The sequence below is a fragment of the Mustela putorius genome, unplaced genomic scaffold (genome assembly GCF_011764305.1).
Source record: "Mustela putorius furo isolate JIRA1106 unplaced genomic scaffold, ASM1176430v1.1 tig00003834_pilon_pilon_pilon, whole genome shotgun sequence".
In the NCBI taxonomy this organism is placed as follows: Eukaryota; Metazoa; Chordata; class Mammalia; order Carnivora; family Mustelidae; genus Mustela; species Mustela putorius.
The window spans coordinates 136848216-136865424 of record NW_025421987.1 but is presented as its reverse complement, the minus strand read 5'-3'; the positions used below and the strand labels follow the sequence as shown (position 1 = coordinate 136865424).

Genomic DNA, 17209 nt, shown 5'->3' with positions numbered 1-17209 from the left:
TGTTTTAAGAAGTAGTAACATGGAGCAAATAGACATTCTATCTGGTGGTTCAGATATAGACATTCATTAAAAATGAACAAATAAAAACAGGAATTACACTCTTAAAGAAACTATTTCCATATAGAGTCATTAAAATTATATTTATATATATCAGGTATGTCTACATGCTACATTCGTAGAAGAATACCAATCAAAGATATAATCAACAAAAAATAATTGACTCTCACGAGTCTCTTCTCACAATACACAAAAATTAACTCAAAATAGATTAAACACTTAAATGTCAGACCTGAAACCATTAAACTTTCGAAGAAAATATAGGCAAATAAATTCTTTGAGCTTGGTGACTAAAGCAAAAGTCAGTTAGTAGGACTACATCAAAATAAAAAGCTCCTGCACAGCAAAAGAAACATCAACAAAATGAAAAGACAACTTATGGAATAGGAGAAAATATTTGCAAATCATGTATCTGATAAGGGGTTAATATCCTAAATATATAAGGACTTCATAAGACAACTCAACAGCAAAAAAACAAGCAATGCAATGAAAAAACGGGCAGAAAGGGGCGCCTAGCTCGCTCAGTCAGTGGAACATGCGACTTCATTTTAGAATTTTGAGTTTGAGCCCCATGTTGAATGCAGACATTATTTAAAAATAAAATCTTCCAGGGGTGCGTGGGTGGCTCAGTCGGTTAAGCATCTGCCTTCAGCTCAGGTTGTGGGATGGAGCCCTGCATCACACTTCCTGCTCAGCAGGGAGTTTGCTTCTCTCTCTTCTCTCTTTGCCCCTCCCCACTGCTCATTCTCTCTAATATATAAATCTTTAAAAAAATAAATAAATATAATATTATAAAAAAAATGGGTAGAATATCTGAATAGACATTTTTCCAAAGAAGACATACAGATGGCCAAAAAGTATATGAAAAAATGCTCATGTCACTATCAGGTAAATGCAAATCAAAACCACAAGCTACACCTCACATGCTAGAACAGCTATTATCAAAAAGATAAATATAACAAGCGTTCAAGAAAATGTGGAGAAAAGGGAACGCTCGTGCACTGGTGGTGAAAATGTAAATTGGTGCAGCCACTGTGGAAAAAAGTACAAGGGTTCCTCAAAAAGCTTAAAAATAGAACTGCCATATTACCTAGCAATTCCATTTCTGGGTATTTATCCAAAGAAATGAAAACACTAACTTGAAAAGATATATGGACCTCCCATGTTCACTGCAGCTGCATTTACAATAGCCAAGATACGGAAACAACCAATGTTCACCAATGGATGAATGTATAAAGAAAAAACGTGATATGTATGTACAATGGAATGTTATTCATCCATAAAAAAGAACAAAATCCTGCTATTTGCAATAACTTATGTGGACACTGAAGGCTATGTGGAATAAGTTAGAGAGAGGAAGACAAATAGCATACGATTTCACTTAAATGTCAAATCTTAAAAAAAAAAACCCCAAAACCAAAACCAAAACTCATAGATACAGAGAATAGATTGGTGATTGCCGGAGGCAGGGGGTAGGGAAGTGGACAGAGTCAAAAGGTACAAACATCTAGTTATAACATGAATAAAGTCACAGGGGTACAGTGTACAACATGGTGACTACAGTTAATAATACTGTAACACATATTTCAAAGTGGTTAAGAGTAGATCTCTAAAGTTCTCATTACAAGGGGAAAAATGTGTGATTTTGTACTGTGATGATGAGTATTAACTGGACTTGTGGTCATTTTGTAGTATATACAAATACTGAATCATGTTGTACATGTGAAACTGAACCTAATGTTATGTCAATTATATCTCAATTAAAAAAAAAAAAAAAGGAAAACAACAGAATTGTTTCCCAGCTTCATTTTTCCTACCCTATCAGATTTCCAGAAAGGTTTAAGGGTAGAGAGTGTGTTGAGTGTTTAATTGTTAAAGCTAAACCACAGATTGTGAGAAAAATCAAGACCCCACAAAACATTTAAAATGGAACAGTATTTTCCATTTTCAAGAGAGAATATGATTTTAAAAAACCTCAAATATTGTTAAAAAAATAAAAGAGCAGATAGCAAAAAACAAATCGAAACAACAAAAAGAAAACCCAACTCAGCACAGATCCACCTTCTCTTTTGAAAGGAGGAAAGGAAGAAAGAACACTTAAACTCACATTTTGGATCTGACCCATCAGGGCTGCTGAAGCCAGCATCTTTTGCAGAAACCCAAGCAGCAAAACAATCACTCTCATCCAAAGTAATAGTCAACATCTGTCAAAAAAAAAAAACTGTAAGTGGCATTCCATTCCAATACATTTTCCAAATAAGCCTCTAAGGCCCTATTTATCTGTACTATTTGACTAAGGAGCTAAGCCACAGATTTAGAATGAAAATGTTTCATGTGATTCACTCCAACTACAATTTAATTTACTGAGATACCAAAAGGCATTTTTAAACTGCATTTTATAAGTATTTTTTTTTTTAAAGATTTTATTTATTTATTTATTTGACAGAGAGAGAGAGAGATCACAAGTAGGCAGAGAGGCAGGCAGAGAGAGAGAGGAGGAAGCAGGCTCCCCGCTGAGCAGAAAGCCCGATGTGGGGCTCGATCCCAGGACCCTGAGATCATGACCCGAGCTGAAGGCAGAGGCTTTAACCCACTGAGCCACCCAGGCGCCCCAGCATTTTGTAAGTATTAACATGAGAAATTTACTGTCTCCACACTTAAACACATACAACTCTGTAACTAATAAACCTTCTTTTTAGCTGTATCAGAAACTTTCAACTATTCCCAATTGTACAAATATCAGCTGCTAACTTACCCCTGTTTTTAAGTCTACTGAGAACCAATTTGGCACATATACCATCTTAAATCTTTTCTTAATTTCATCTTCAAAATCCACTTTGCCCAGGTCTTCAACTTTACATGCCTACACAGCAAAAAAGTATAATAATTATCAATATTAAGTGTTGAACGATTCTGACTTAGGTATTCCAAATTTTACACATTTCCACACCTGTCTAAAAAAAATAGAGTCTAAAAACATCCTGGACAACATCCACATCCACATGGATAATACACAGGGCATGCTGGCCTCTCAAATCCTTGCCAATATTCCCACCATAAACGTATGGTCTGCAGCCTCATCACTGCTGCCACCTGGGGTTTCTTCTGTTTCCAAAATCAGTTCCCCACGACACCCCGGTTAAATCTTACCCTCCTCCTGTTTGGCCTTGTCATCTCCCTCACTGTGCCTCAGCACAGGACAAACCTCCACTCCTCCAAATTAGAGAAGCCTTGACAAAATCCCCTTAACTCGGTACTACTATTCTTCCCACTGTGAGGGAAAAAGTGCCCCTTGTTGCTGTGCTCCAGATCCCCACTTCTTGGGGAATCTACCCTCTCATGTCTCTCCCAGCTTCTCCCTGTAAGCAGCAAACATACTCCCATTACTCCCATCTCAAAAATACCTGAAAACACCAAAACAAACCTTTGCTTGACCCTCCCATCCCTCTATCCTCTTCCTGCCCACCTCCCCAAAGTCAAATTTCATCCACGATTGCTCCACTACCTCCCAATCACTCCACAATCCACTCTATCAGGGCTCTAAGGACTCCCTCAAGACTGCTGTCCGCCCACCCCTCTGCCCCAACACCATCCTTCCTACTGGTTAAATCCCAGGCACATTACATTCCAAACTGGACATAAACTCTCTGTAGGTCAGCTAGCACAAGCCCTTTCAGGAAATGCTTGCTTAGTTCTTGACCTGCCATTCATTGGCTCTTGGTTTTCCAACCCCCTTTTATTATATACCTCTGTGGTTTTCTCTTTTCTAACAGTTCCCTAAAGGGTGATGGCTGGTTTCTTCTCTCTTCAGTACTGATATATCCCTTGGAAACTCTGATGTTCCCATTGCTTCAGTTATAATCTATCAGCTGCTGACCGCTGAGCCTGTCTCTCCGGCCCAGCTCTTTTACTGGTGTGTGAGGACCTATCTATCTAGATATTCACATAAATTCAAACTCACTGTCTTGTTCATCGTGTTCTCCCTTTCCCAACAATCCATTTTCCCTCTTACATCACCTCCCCCAGCCCATAACTTCCACTTACCAAACTATCTGACCCAGGAACCTGGGACTCACTCTGCTTCTTTGTTTATACACCCTTTTATTCAAGCTCCCCCTTATCCACAGGTCTCGATACCTTCCTCATGATTCTGTTTTTTTCCATCCTAGTCCACATAAATATCTGATCTCTCACCTGCATCAGTGTAACAGCCTCTTAACTATTATGCTCCAGGCACTATGATAACTACTTCTCGAACATCTCCTTAACCTCACCAAGAAATAGGTGCCACCCACATTATAGGAATAAAGATAGAGGTATAGAGAGGTTCAGCATGTTCCAGAGATCATTTGGCTAGTAGCTAGCAGAACCAAGATTAGAATGCAACTCTCTCACTCTGAGCCTATATTCCTAAATACTCCCGACTCCCAACTTCTGTTTAATGTCATGTCCATCACTCCCAGTCACTTGATCTTGACACTTCAGGGTCTAGTGTCTGGGTACTGAAAGCTGCTGGAGACACAAAAAATGCCAATTATGGAACATGCCAGGTCAGTGCCCCATCTAAGCAGAGCTACCTCCCAGACAGCAGGACTCTACCAAGGCTTTGGCTAATCTGCCCGAGAGAAAGAACATCAGATCCACAGGCAGAAAATCAGTCAGCCCACGATGAAAGAGCAGCTTGGCCCAGTTAGATTCTGTTATGTTCTGGAGAGCATCAGGTCAGGTGCTGGGCAGCATGAGAAGTCCAGCCACAGACCAGAACGAAGGCCGCGTCAGTGGGAGAGTAGCTAAGTTCCTGCTGACCAGGTCCTCAGGACTGCTCTGGACCCTCCCAGTCTCCACAGGACCCCTCTCTGAAACAAACATGAGTCTTTGGTCCCGAGATGTGTATCTCTATCCTAAGAAAAACCAGTTGGACTTTGGGGTTTGCTGCAATTTCATTTTCCACTCAACTATGCTCTTACTCTGCAACCATGCTCACCAGGCAACTGCTTCATTATGTGACTTCCCATACCCATGCCCATGGGGAGGGAAAGTGTCAGGCAGGCCAAGGTTTCTATTCAGACAGTCCCTTCTTCTCAGAAAGCAAGCTGTTTATTTTATATTCTTTAGATCCAGACATTTCTTCTAACCAGGAGCCTAACCAAAACCTCAGAGCTTTTCAATTCTTCCTTATCATGTATCCAACATCTGTCTCTTCCTTTAGATCCCCAAGTCATTATGCTGAAGACACGGCCTTCCAGCTTCTTCTCCACCGCACAGACCACTGTTGCTCTGGGCATGGGATTCTTCCCGCTCCAGTACAATCTTAGATTTAGATTCTTTAGGGAACAGCAAAGAAGGCCAACCATGGGGCCTGTATTCAAGACTCTCTGGGAAATTACTTGAATAGCACCTTCCACCCCTACACCCCTACTGCTTCCCCCCAACATTCCCTCTAGTCTCCAATTACACAAGAGTCAAAGTCACTGAATGAGCACCACCTTCCCTCCTGTGCCTTTGTCACTCACTTCCTCTTCCTAAAATGCCTTACCATTAGTCATCTGCTGGAGTTCTTTAAGACATTCTTCAAATGATTTCTCCACCACGAAGACGCTCGCCTGATTTCTCTACTTGTAAGTAATTGCCCCTGTCCATAAACTACCCTGTAATTTCGTCTTTTTATCTGTAAGGTTTCCCATTTCCCTACCTCTGTCCCTATCAGAGGGGATCACGGTACAGACTTTCTGTTATCTGACTCTCAACACAGCTCTCTGCACACAATATTCATTCAATTCAGGAAATAATACATAATATATACAACAAATATACTATCACCACCAAGAAAAGCAAACTCTTCAACTTGCCTATAAATTTTTAAAAAAGATTTTATTTGAGAGAGAGAGATCGAGAAAGAGCATGAGCAGGGAAGAGAGAGAGAAGCAGGCTCCCCACTGAGCAGTGAGCCTGATGTGAACCCTGGGAGCATGACCTAAGCCCAAAGCAGATTCTTTTTTTTTTTTTTTTAAGATTTTATTTATTTTTTTGACAGAGAGAGATCACAAGTAGGCAGAGAGGCAGGCAGAGAGAGAGAGAGGGGGAAGCAGGCTCCCTGCTGAGCAGAGAGCAGAGAGCCCAATGTGGGGCTCGATCCCAGGACGCTGGGATCATGACCTGAGCCGAAAGCAGAGGCCTTAACCCACTGAGCCACCCAGGCGCCCCCCAAAGCAGATTCTTAACTGAATGAGCCACCCAGGCGCCCTGCCTATAAATTCTTTAGTGCTATTTAGAATGTGGCTGAATGGCTTAAAACATCTAATTATCCCACAGGTCAGCGTAACATGACCCAGAGTTGTAACTTACACTCACAGTGATGTCTATAAACCCTAAGAAATGGCTAAACTTGTTTTGTGCACTGTAAGGATTCTCATCCTGGGGTGATTTTGTATGCTGCTTCTTCCTTCCTCCCCCTAAACATTTAGCAATATCTGGAGAGAGTTTTGGCTATCACAACTGAAGCTGCAGTGGAAGGGAAGGTGGTTACTGGCACCTGCTGGGTAGCAGCTGAGGGTGGTGCTAAGCACCCTATCATGCACAGGACAGATCCCACTCTATCCTGGCCCCTTCAACAAAGACTTACTTGGCCCAAAATGTCAATAATGTCAAGGATGAGGAAATGTGATATATTTACTTTAAGGTAAGGCAGCAAATAACACAGCAGAAATGGTTCCACCAAAATTTTAGGTGCTTTTAAGATAAACCATGGCCTCAAAAAAAAAAAAAAAAAGATAAACTATGGTCTCATCTAATTATTTGTATAAAAAAGTATCCACCCTCCAAAAAAAGTATTATTGCAGTCTAATCTTAATTTTGTACTTATTACTTTGGTTATTTCATATATATATATTTTATAACAAAAAATAAAGGGGATATATGACCCAATTATCTATATTTAATACAAAAAGTTACTCACCTTCAATACATCCCAATATGCCACATTATTATTGGTATCTTTGGTTAATATATGTCTCTTGTCATTAAGAATGTGACACTGAATAATACTCGCACCCCCTAAAGGAAAAAACCCACACAATTAGGAAAATAATTCCATTTAAATTCACCATATGGCAGTAATTACTCATTGGCATGTAACAAAAGAAATCATACAATCTACCACAAAGGAGAAGGAGAGTCAAAAGATACACATACAGTTTTACATATATATATGGCTGTTTAAGGTGAACCTAAGAAAAATTGTCTGGTTTTATTTTATTTTTTTTTAAAGATTTTATTTATTTATTTGTCAGAGAGAGCCAGATCACAAGTAGGCAGAGCAACAGGCAGAGAGAGAGGGAGAAGCAGGCTCCCTGCTGAGCAGAGAGCCTGATGCAGGGCTCAATCCCAGGACCCTGAGACCATGACCTGAGCCGAAGGCAGAGGCTTAACCCACTGAGCCACCCAGGTGCCCCCCAAACTGTCTGATTTTAAAAAACAGATTATAGATGAAAAAACTCCCTCCTTCGAGGGGCTTCCAGTGGAAAACTGTTAAGGGCAAACAGTTTTAACCACTGGGAAAAGTTCAAGTGATAACAGCAGATGTCTGGATCAGTCCCATCTCTAACTCTGCCTCCTGCATGCACATGTGATTCTTGAGGCATCAGCATGGACACAGAACTGTGATGAACACCTGTTCAGCGTTCTACTCCTCACTCGGGTGTTTCAAGTCAGAGGTGCCACTTCCAGCTGAAGCACAGAGAAGTCGGGGACCAGATCTGACTTGTGCCAAAAGATAACATTCAACCCTCTATATTTTACAAAGTGGTTCTTAGCCCGCCACAGACCACAACTATTCTGATGCTGGGCAAAAAGTTTACCTCAAGAAGTCTGCTTTTTAAAGTCACTAGCATTTAAAGAATATTTTTCTTCTATTAAAAATAAACCAATACACTGTATCTTCTATTGACATCAGAATTACACTGAAAGGAAGGTTGCCTCCTTTATTTTTGTCAATCTCTTAATAACTATAATTAGCCTCGGTAAAAGATAAAATACCTTCCACCTTCCTTACTCACCTTTAATAACCTGGTCAGGCTGCGTACAAAGTGGTGTTATAGGATTTGTACAGTCATTGTCATAATCTCCAGAGGCTCTAAAATTATGAATTCCCTTCAAGGTCTAAAGGAACAAAATTCATTTTTTAATCATTTTATGCTTTCTAAGCTTTGCCAATCTGTTAAAAGTGGCAAGAAAAACAAAGGACAAATGAGAAAAACCAAAACAGTAACATCAACCAAAAAATACTTAATCATAAAGTGTAATTATCTACCACAACTTCAAGAAACAAACCAAGGATTAAGATGGGAATATTAATACTATCTTTTTGGAAGGAAAAGTAGGCATTCTTCCAGGTAAAGTTATATTGATCTCACACTGGGACAATGAAATTTAGACAAGATATATAACATTTTTTACAAGTACTGAGAAAGCTGAGAAAGGCCACTTGATTGGTGTATAAACAGAAACAAATGGGAACATATAGTCTCTCTTTTGTTATCCATATATAGTTGAGTAAGCAAGAAAACTTAAATCTTCTTTAATGAATATTTAAGAATTAAAAGCACTTTAAATAATGACTTCTTTGGTTATCCTCTATTTCTATCCCTGCTCTTCATGCTATAAGGAAAAAAGGAATGAATTTGAAAGCACAATTTTTCTATTTTCTCTTACATTTGGAAGAACAGAAACCTAACAGTGTCCCTGCCATGTTGGTATGGTATTCCCTGCTATCCAAAAGTTAAGCACTTGTATGAAGTCTTTTATAAGCCAAGACAGTGTAAAGACAAAGAAGCAATCACCATTTTATAAAAGCAAAAATTCTCTTCTGATTTCTTCTGGTTAGAGACAATGGGTAATCATAATGGTGGGAAGCAAACTTTCAGATAGTGGGGAAAACCTGAACCTGGGCTGCCTGTTTTCAAAGGCACTTTTGTGAGCTCAGATGTTGTATTAACATTTACTGGTTTTATCAGGCAACAGTGCCTACTCTAGGCACACCAAATGTCTATCTTGGCTCCTGACAAAGAAGTCAGAAGCTTCATTTGGACTGTTATCTTAATTTTAGTACAATCCTTCAGAGCACTCACAGAGGCTTTCAGATTTTTGCACTGTTCAAAAGCATGCCGAGAGTCAGGTTCATCTTGAGCATTTACTACTGGTATCTGGCAGGTCTGCGATAACAAACCACATGTTTACAAACCTCTGTCAGGGATACAGCGGTTCCCTTACCCATTTATTTACTGTAGACTTAGTCGTGGCAACCCAGATTGCGGGAGGGGGATCAGCTGATCTATCAAGCTCCATCTGAAAACAAAGCACAAAAACACCACTCTGTGGAATGCAGACTCTCCTGAGCTGCCGGGACTAGCTACCTATTATTAAACATCAACTCCTTCATTCCATGTTTGTATGCTGACTGTATGCTGACTACACCTTGGCAGGCGGTAAAAGCTAGGGTTGCACAGAATAATGAGGGAGTGTCTCTGCTAAAGGAAAAATGGCCTTTACAAATATAATAGGGGTGACTTTTCACCAAAAACAGTGGCTGAAAGTTTCAGCATAATTTTAAATTAAATAATTAGGGGATCCAAATAGGTACTGTCAAAGGGTGACTTACCATAATTTTGTTTTTGTTACTCTTGTATTTTGTATTTTTTTTTTTTTTTAGTAACAAGGAAGTAGGTCTCCTTTTCTCTTTGAAAATGTTTGTAGCAAAAAAAATCCCAACATAGCAAAAGTGACAAGTACCCACATAATTCACCTCCCTCACCTAAGAATAGTATATCTCTGTACTGTGTACCTTCTGTATTTTTAAAATAGAACACACAGAAATATGTCCCTACACCCATGCATATAGACAGCATGCACATGAAATCACTCTATGGTCAGTCATCCACTATTCTTCTTGTGCCAGGAATTGAAGGTTGGGAGTAGTGGGATAGGTAGACTCCTAGCAAGTAGGAATCCTCTTTATTTCAAAGTGATATTTCTTCTAACGCACAGTTATGGCACCACTAAGTTTTTGCACCTTTTTCTCCACAGCCAAGAGATGCTGGCAGCTGCAGGACTCACATGCAGTGTCTCTTCTCCCTGTTGTTGGCCCCAGCAGCCTGCTTCCTGCACAGGCTCTTGATTTCAGCATCAACTCCCCTGCTTCCCTAGATTACTGGTTTTGTCCTCCAGGGGCGACACCTATGTTGAAGAGCTATACTCGGCCAGGATGTGTGCGCTCCTAGGCCACAAGCACCGCCTCAATGGTCTCATTCGATCTCTATTCCTTTTTTCAGCCCTTCCTTTTATACTGTGGTCTGAGTTTCAGGGGTCTTTTAGTTCCATGGGTATCCGCAGTTCTGTTTCTTGCTTTTCTTGTTTTTGGATGACTTCTGTGAGAAGGAAGTAGTGCTGTCCTTACGCCTCCATTTTAAATCTGGAAATCTCTTTACTATGGTTTTAACGTGTAGTTCTGAGATTATCAGGGAAACTGAGCAACTTGTCATACGATGACAAGACCATTTTGCAGTCCAGGCATCACTTTCAGCAGGTGTCAATGTGGACGGCTTCTGGAGTACCCTTTCACCCTGACTGATTGGCAATCAGGACTACTTTGAGGCAGTCACGGTTTGAAGTATGAACTGGCTTGTTCTCTCTTCTGGAGCAACTCTTCCACATCCTCCTTCTTGGGCAGTGGACATACTTGTGCTTTCCTGTTATCTGCTCATAGATACCTGAACTTGTCACATCCCTCCACTAAGGACAGGTTAGGAAGGCCAACTGAGCTCAGGAGCAATGTGGGCCAATCGCACTAGGATTCGCCAGTGGGACAGCTACATGTCACTGAGGTACAGAAGAAGTCACAATTTCTTCTGTAAGTGACTAACGAAAATTAAAATACTTGTTTTTACAAATCCACAGCTGATTCATGTTTTCATACAGATTTTGCCAGATTGCTAGTACATGTAACAATCTTAACCACTCAACTAAAATATGGGATATACCTTGAGAACTGGTGCTTTTTCTTCACAAATTAGTAGCCGAATGTCAGGGTTTCTTAGGTCTGTACAGTAAATTTTTCTGTCCCTTCCTCCAGAATACACATGTGTGAAGGCATCATTGACTTGCAGAGCCCAAACACCTTCATCATGGACTCGATACGTTGCTATACATCTCTGCTGGCCAAGGGACCAAAGGCGAATGGTCCCATCAGAACTGCCAGAAAGGCACTGAAAACGAAGAAAGTTGAAGTTAGAATAAGTTCCAACCAGAAAAGTTCCTGCTTTGCTGTGCTCTGCAGTTGGTGCCTCTCTTGACTCTATAGTGTCAAACACCCACATCTAACAACCCGTATTTCTGCCTCTGATGAAGACCTCTGATAAGCATGCACCACAGGCTGAAATGACCAAAGGCAACAGTGCATGCTAAAGCAGAGGAAACTTTTTGAGCAAAACTGCCTCTGTCCTCTCCTACCTGGCCACATGCAGAATCAGCATCCCCAGGGAACTTTTTAAAAATGCAGATACCTGGTCTGATTCCAAAGCTAATGAGGCAGATTCTAAACCTGATGAAGCAAAAACTCTGGCAGGGTCTATCAATATGTGTTTTGATAGCTTTCCAGGTCATTCTGGTACACTAAGGTTGACAACCTTTGCACTACGCTAAAAGGCCTTTTGGAGCCCTAGGTCACACTTCTGTCTCACCTCTCCCTCATGGCAATGGATTCCTAATGGCCTGCCAGGTCTCTGATATTCCATTAATAAGAATCATTAATTCCATTAATAAGGTCTCTTGACATTCCATTAATAAGAGTCACTAATTCCATTAATAAGAAGCAAAATCTAGTTTCAGGCTTATCACTCACTCTTTGTGATCTTGCATACTTCCCATCTGAGCCTCAAGTTCAACATTAATATAAAATATGGACCTTCAGCATTCAGAGTTAACAACAGCAATTCTGACACTTTCTGAAGGCTCAGGAGCATCAACTACATAGAAGATGCTGGCACATAAAGTAGGGCTGAGCACACTGTGACTCTGATAGAAAGAGGCTGAACTGGCCACACCACATTCATATTTCGCATGCCTGGGGTTCACTATCAGTTACTGTGGTGATTTGCAAAAGAGAATAAAAACTTGCTTCTTTGGGGGAAAAAAATGGTGTCAAGAAAAAGCAACTGCTGGTGCTGGTGTAAGAAATTAAGAAGGCAAAGAGCTTCAAAGAAGAAAAGATAGTTGTGGGCTTGGAGACTTAAAAAGTGTCTGAATAGATGAGGACTTCAAGAATATTAGGATTTATTGGCGTGCCCTGTGACAGGAAGGGGCCTTTAGAACTCTGGACATGTTTAATTATATGAACACCCACTAGGAAGCTCCCCCATAAACTGCCAGGGGCATCAGTGGTTTAATTCCTTACTCCAATTGGTTGACAAGGCAACCAAGAGCCTAACCAACAAGGAAACTGTCTGGAGGAAGTTACAAGCAGACCTCTGACATACCTGTGGGAGGACCCATGCAATCTGATGGAGAGAGGCCAAGGAGGGGCTCCCCCATCCAAGAAGAACTGCTACTCTGAGGTGGCAAAGCTGTTAGTGTAGCTTTATTTATTTTTAAAAATTTATTTATATATTTATTTGACAGAAAGACAGTGAGAGGAAACACAAGCAGGTGTAGTAGGAGAGGAAGAAGCAGGCTTCTTGCCAAGTAGGGAGCCTGATGCTGGGCTAGATGTAGGGTGTGATGCAGGACTGGATGCAGGGCTTGACCCCAGGACTTTGGGATCATGACCTGAACCAAAGGCAGATCCTTAACAATTGCACCACCCAGATGCCCTTGTTGGTGTAGCTTTAATCACTCAGATCTAGGCTATGTATCTCCAGAGAGTAAGGTCTGACAACTTTAGGATAAGGAAAGCTAAGTCCTAGTAGCCCAGGCAACTTGTAGTAGGGAAGAGGTAAATCCCAAACCTAAACGTACAGCTAAAAGCAGATGAGGGAACAGAGCTGTATCAACTCTGATACTGAACACAAAATAATCTCTGATGGCAACTGTAATCTAAGACCACTAAAAAGTAGGCCCCTAAGGAGACAACAATTACTTTTAAAGTACAATGCTTGAGGCGCCTGGGTGGCTCAGTCGTTAACCATCTGCCTTCAGCTCAGGTCATGATTCCAGGGTCCTGGGACTGAGCCCCACATCAGGCTCTCTGCTCAGCAGGGAGCCTACTTCTCCCTCTCCCACTCCCCCTGCTTGTGTTTTCTCTCTCACTGTCTCTTTCTCTGTCAAATAAATAAATAAAATTTAAAAAAATAAAAGTACAATGCTGGCCAACTTCTTTGCAGCATTTGGTAGTATAGTTGAAGGATATGCCTATTTTATAGGAATTCTAGTGCCTGCTACCTTGTAGGAGCTAGAGTAATCATCATACATTTCCCACAACCTCCACTCTTTCACTGGATAAATGTGAAGACCCTGTCACTAGAAAGTAATTCTTGGGACTAGGACAGAAGGACCTGAATGGTTCTACTACATTAGACCTAGGGGCAGAGTCTACAGCCCTGATCAGGTTTTTGTGCTTTTACCAACAGAAACGAGGGGGAACCAGTATACTGAGGCCAGGCTGCTGCTGACCAACACAAGTGTTTCTGGAATGCATATGCAATTGTAACTGTCAACAGTCAGCAACAAAGTGCATAAGGTAAGCTGGGGGAAGGAGTGGCTTGACGCTTAAACACCCCTAGACTTTAAGCCAGGTTTGGCAAAACTTCAATGATAGGAAAACCTATCATTGAACCTATCAAGAACCTATCATTCTTCTGTGAGGGACACAGAAGAATGCCACTGACTCAAACCAAGACAGAAGACTGTCCCAGTTTCTTAAGCAACTGCCTTAGCAAGTACAAGGGCTGAAATGTCAGGTGGCTCAGCCCAATAATATTGGCACTATTCAAAACAACTATAGTGGCGACAGTCCTCAAATAGTAAGATTTGCTAAATAAACAACAGAACAAATGGGGATGTCGATGGGATTCACTGGCCTATTATGCATATCTTATCACAAGTTCTCGACTCCTGATGCCACCAGAGATCCTTCATTAGAAACTTGCAGGGCAACTCTGTGGGATGCAGTACGTGCTCTTGTCCTGCAACTATCTATCTCTCTCATATATTACAAGAGTTTGAGAATCAGTAGTCAAAGGATTCTTTCTTCTCCTTTGACTTGAACAAGTAGTTGTTATTGCTATTTTGTTGATCAATTCCCTAAGTGTGATGTGTAGTTGGTGGTTAAGTTTATATTTCACCTCTACTGCCAAGAAGGAAAATGGATGGAGGAGGAACTCAAGGAGGCTGGTATCTGCATAATTATGTGCTCTACCACTCAAGGGCAGCATTTCCAATGGTCTGCTTACAGTAAGTGGAGCTTACTTCACATGAAGTGCATCTGTAACCATACGTGCTACCTAAAAAGCACATTCATGACTATATAGATAGGAAACAAGGCAAGGAGTATAGCAGCAGGAGGAGCTTTAGAAAGTCTGCCGAGCCCATTAGCCTCCTACTGAAAACCATCTTGCCCACAGTCCCATTTCAGTCCCATGAAGACCACAAGACACAGTCAAACCCTGAACGAACCTCACAGAACAAGGCAGGGGCAGCCATCTCAGGTGTAGCCCAACAGCTACACTGCAAACAGTGAGGAGCTGACCCATCTGGGCTTCTTAGATTCTTTTTTTTTTTTTTTTTTAAAGATTTATTTATTTATTTATTTGACAGAGAGAGAGATCACAAGTAGGCAGAGAGGCAGGCAGAGAGAGAGAGAGGAGGAAGCAGGCTCCCTGACGAGCAGAGAGCCCAATGCGGGACTTGATCCCAGAACCCTGAGATCATGACCTGAGCCGAAGGCAGTGGCTTAACCCACTGAGCCACCAGGTGCCCCGACTTCTTAGATTCTTAAGAAAATGGGGCTGGAAAGGAACTCAACAATGCTAGAAAATGCCATGGCCTATAGACAAGAATATATTTACTATTTGTAATCTTCTCACAACCATACAAACAAATGTTATGGTCCCTACTTTGCAGATGAGTAAACTAAGGACAAGTAACATGAAATTTTCTCCTCTAGGCCACACCAAAAAGTACATTAACATCTAGATCCTTCTGCATCTCCAAAGACCTCCATGGGCACCTTCAAGCCTATCTTTGCCTGGTTCTGAAGATGAGTTCCTGGTTTGGGCTAGTTTTCCAAACCTCTCTCTCACCTCTGGAGACAAAGGTTTCTCTAGTCCATGTGTGAGGCAGCTCCTATGATGTAATTTCCAAGTGATGGCACCTCTCATCATGCCACCTCCCTACTCTCCCTTTCCTAATCTGCTCACAATCAATCCCAGTTAGCTCTGGGCTTCTCCCTGGCCCATGAGAAAAAATGGCTGGGGGAGGCAGAGGTATAGGGTAGTGTTAGGTCTTAACTGAAAATGGTGCTCAGTTTTTGTTTTTATCATCTACATCGATGAAAGATCATTTTCCCACTGCTACAGAACAAACAGAATTACACACCTAACAAAATACTAGAGTATCAGTACATATTCAAAAATTACCAAGATGTTTTCCTTTGAAGTGCTGACTCTTAAGTATTACGACAGGTGACTAAACTTATACACTGTATCTACAGTCAAATGACAGGATTTGCCCAAAGTCAGACCCACCGTCAGCAAATCTTTCCTTAATTCACTAGCACAAAGCATTCAATACCAAAACTTCCTTTTGCTTTATACAAAGTAACATTTTAAATTGTTTTGTCCTATATACATCATAACTGCATATACTTGTTGATGTAAGTATTATTCTGAGGGAATTTTTTTTTTTTAAGATTTTATTTATTTGACAGAGAGAGATCACAAGTACACAGAGAGGCAGGCAGAGAGAGAGAGGGAAGCAGGCTCTCTGCTGAGCAGAGAGCCGGATGTGGGACTCGATCCCAGGACCCTGAGATCATGATCTGAGCCAAAGGCAGCGGCTTAACCCACTGAGCCACCCAGGCGCCCCCGGGAGAACTTTTTGTTTGGCCTTTATTTAGAAGTGATGCAAACAGAGTAATTTCAAAATGTGGATTACTATTATATACAATTGATTATTTTAAGGTTTTAAAAGTATACCACAGTTCTCTCGCCCCCAGGAGAACTTTTTGTTTGGCCTTTATTTAGAAGTGATGCAAACAGAGTAATTTCAAAATGTGGATTACTATTATATACAATTGAGTATTTTAAGGTTTTAAAAGTTTATGTGTGGCTTTGGGTTGAGATCAACCTAGGCAAGAAAGTGGGACATTTCTGGTGCCCGGAATTCTGGACAAAGTCCTTAGGTAAACGTGTATGTACGTACCTGTGTGCCATCTCTGTTCAACAGCAATGCTTTGACATTGTCGGTGTGTCCTTTCAGCTTCATTAGTTTTGCACACGTTCTTGGATCCCATACCCTTAAAACCTGTGTATTTGAACAAAATATCATACAACCTGTGTATATCCATGAACAAATTTCAATGATAAATGATTTAGAAGTCAAATGACAACCTTTACATTCTGAGAAGGAAATATTGGTCTCCAAAGACACTGGCTGAGGCCCCATCTTCTCAAGTAGGAGGAAGCTTTTCTAATGTCAAAACACAAATAGGCCTCCCTCACTCATCCACCCTGCCCCCATCACCACACACGACAGTAATTATATAGTTACATTCTTGTTTGTTCAAATAAAACCCTTCCTTTAGCACCCACCAGGCAAAACCATGGTCTATATATTTAGTAATTACACAGATCAAATTATTTTGGCGTCTTTGTTTTCCAGTGTTAAAATATACCCGGTTAAGCTCCCCCTTACCTTCTCAGTGGACCCTGACACAATGATTGTTCCCAGTTGATTCATTGCCAGGCTATAAATGGAATCTTTGTTCCCACTTAAAGAAGAAGCTATTAGGGATAAACGAAGCAAATGTTAACAAAATCATCAGCTGTTCGGCAGCTAGTCAGCAAAAATTTTAAGTTTAATTATTTGGTTTAGAAAATCTTAAATCTTAACTGAGGGTTACTGGAGGGGTTACTGGAGGATGGGGTGGTTGGGCGATGGACGTCGG

The 17209-nt window shown here is 41.0% G+C and overlaps 1 protein-coding gene across 8 annotated transcripts in view; it reads right to left on the bottom strand.

The window, feature by feature from the left end:
- Positions 1-17209, bottom strand: part of WDR48 (WD repeat domain 48) — a 53160-nt gene that overhangs the window by 10805 nt on the left and 25146 nt on the right. For 7 of the 8 annotated variants that reach the window (XM_045089164.1, XM_045089165.1, XM_045089166.1 and 4 more), the window contains 8 exons: positions 16957-17045; positions 16465-16566; positions 11091-11315; positions 9325-9399; positions 8112-8214; positions 7013-7110; positions 2813-2920; positions 2165-2261 (listed from right to left, as the gene is read on the bottom strand). In XM_045089164.1, the coding sequence (XP_044945099.1) occupies positions 2165-2261; positions 2813-2920; positions 7013-7110; positions 8112-8214; positions 9325-9399; positions 11091-11315; positions 16465-16566; positions 16957-17045 (897 nt within the window). The remainder of the gene's footprint in view (positions 1-2164; positions 2262-2812; positions 2921-7012; positions 7111-8111; positions 8215-9324; positions 9400-11090; positions 11316-16464; positions 16567-16956; positions 17046-17209) is intronic. The other variant, XM_045089169.1, reaches the window with a different exon arrangement.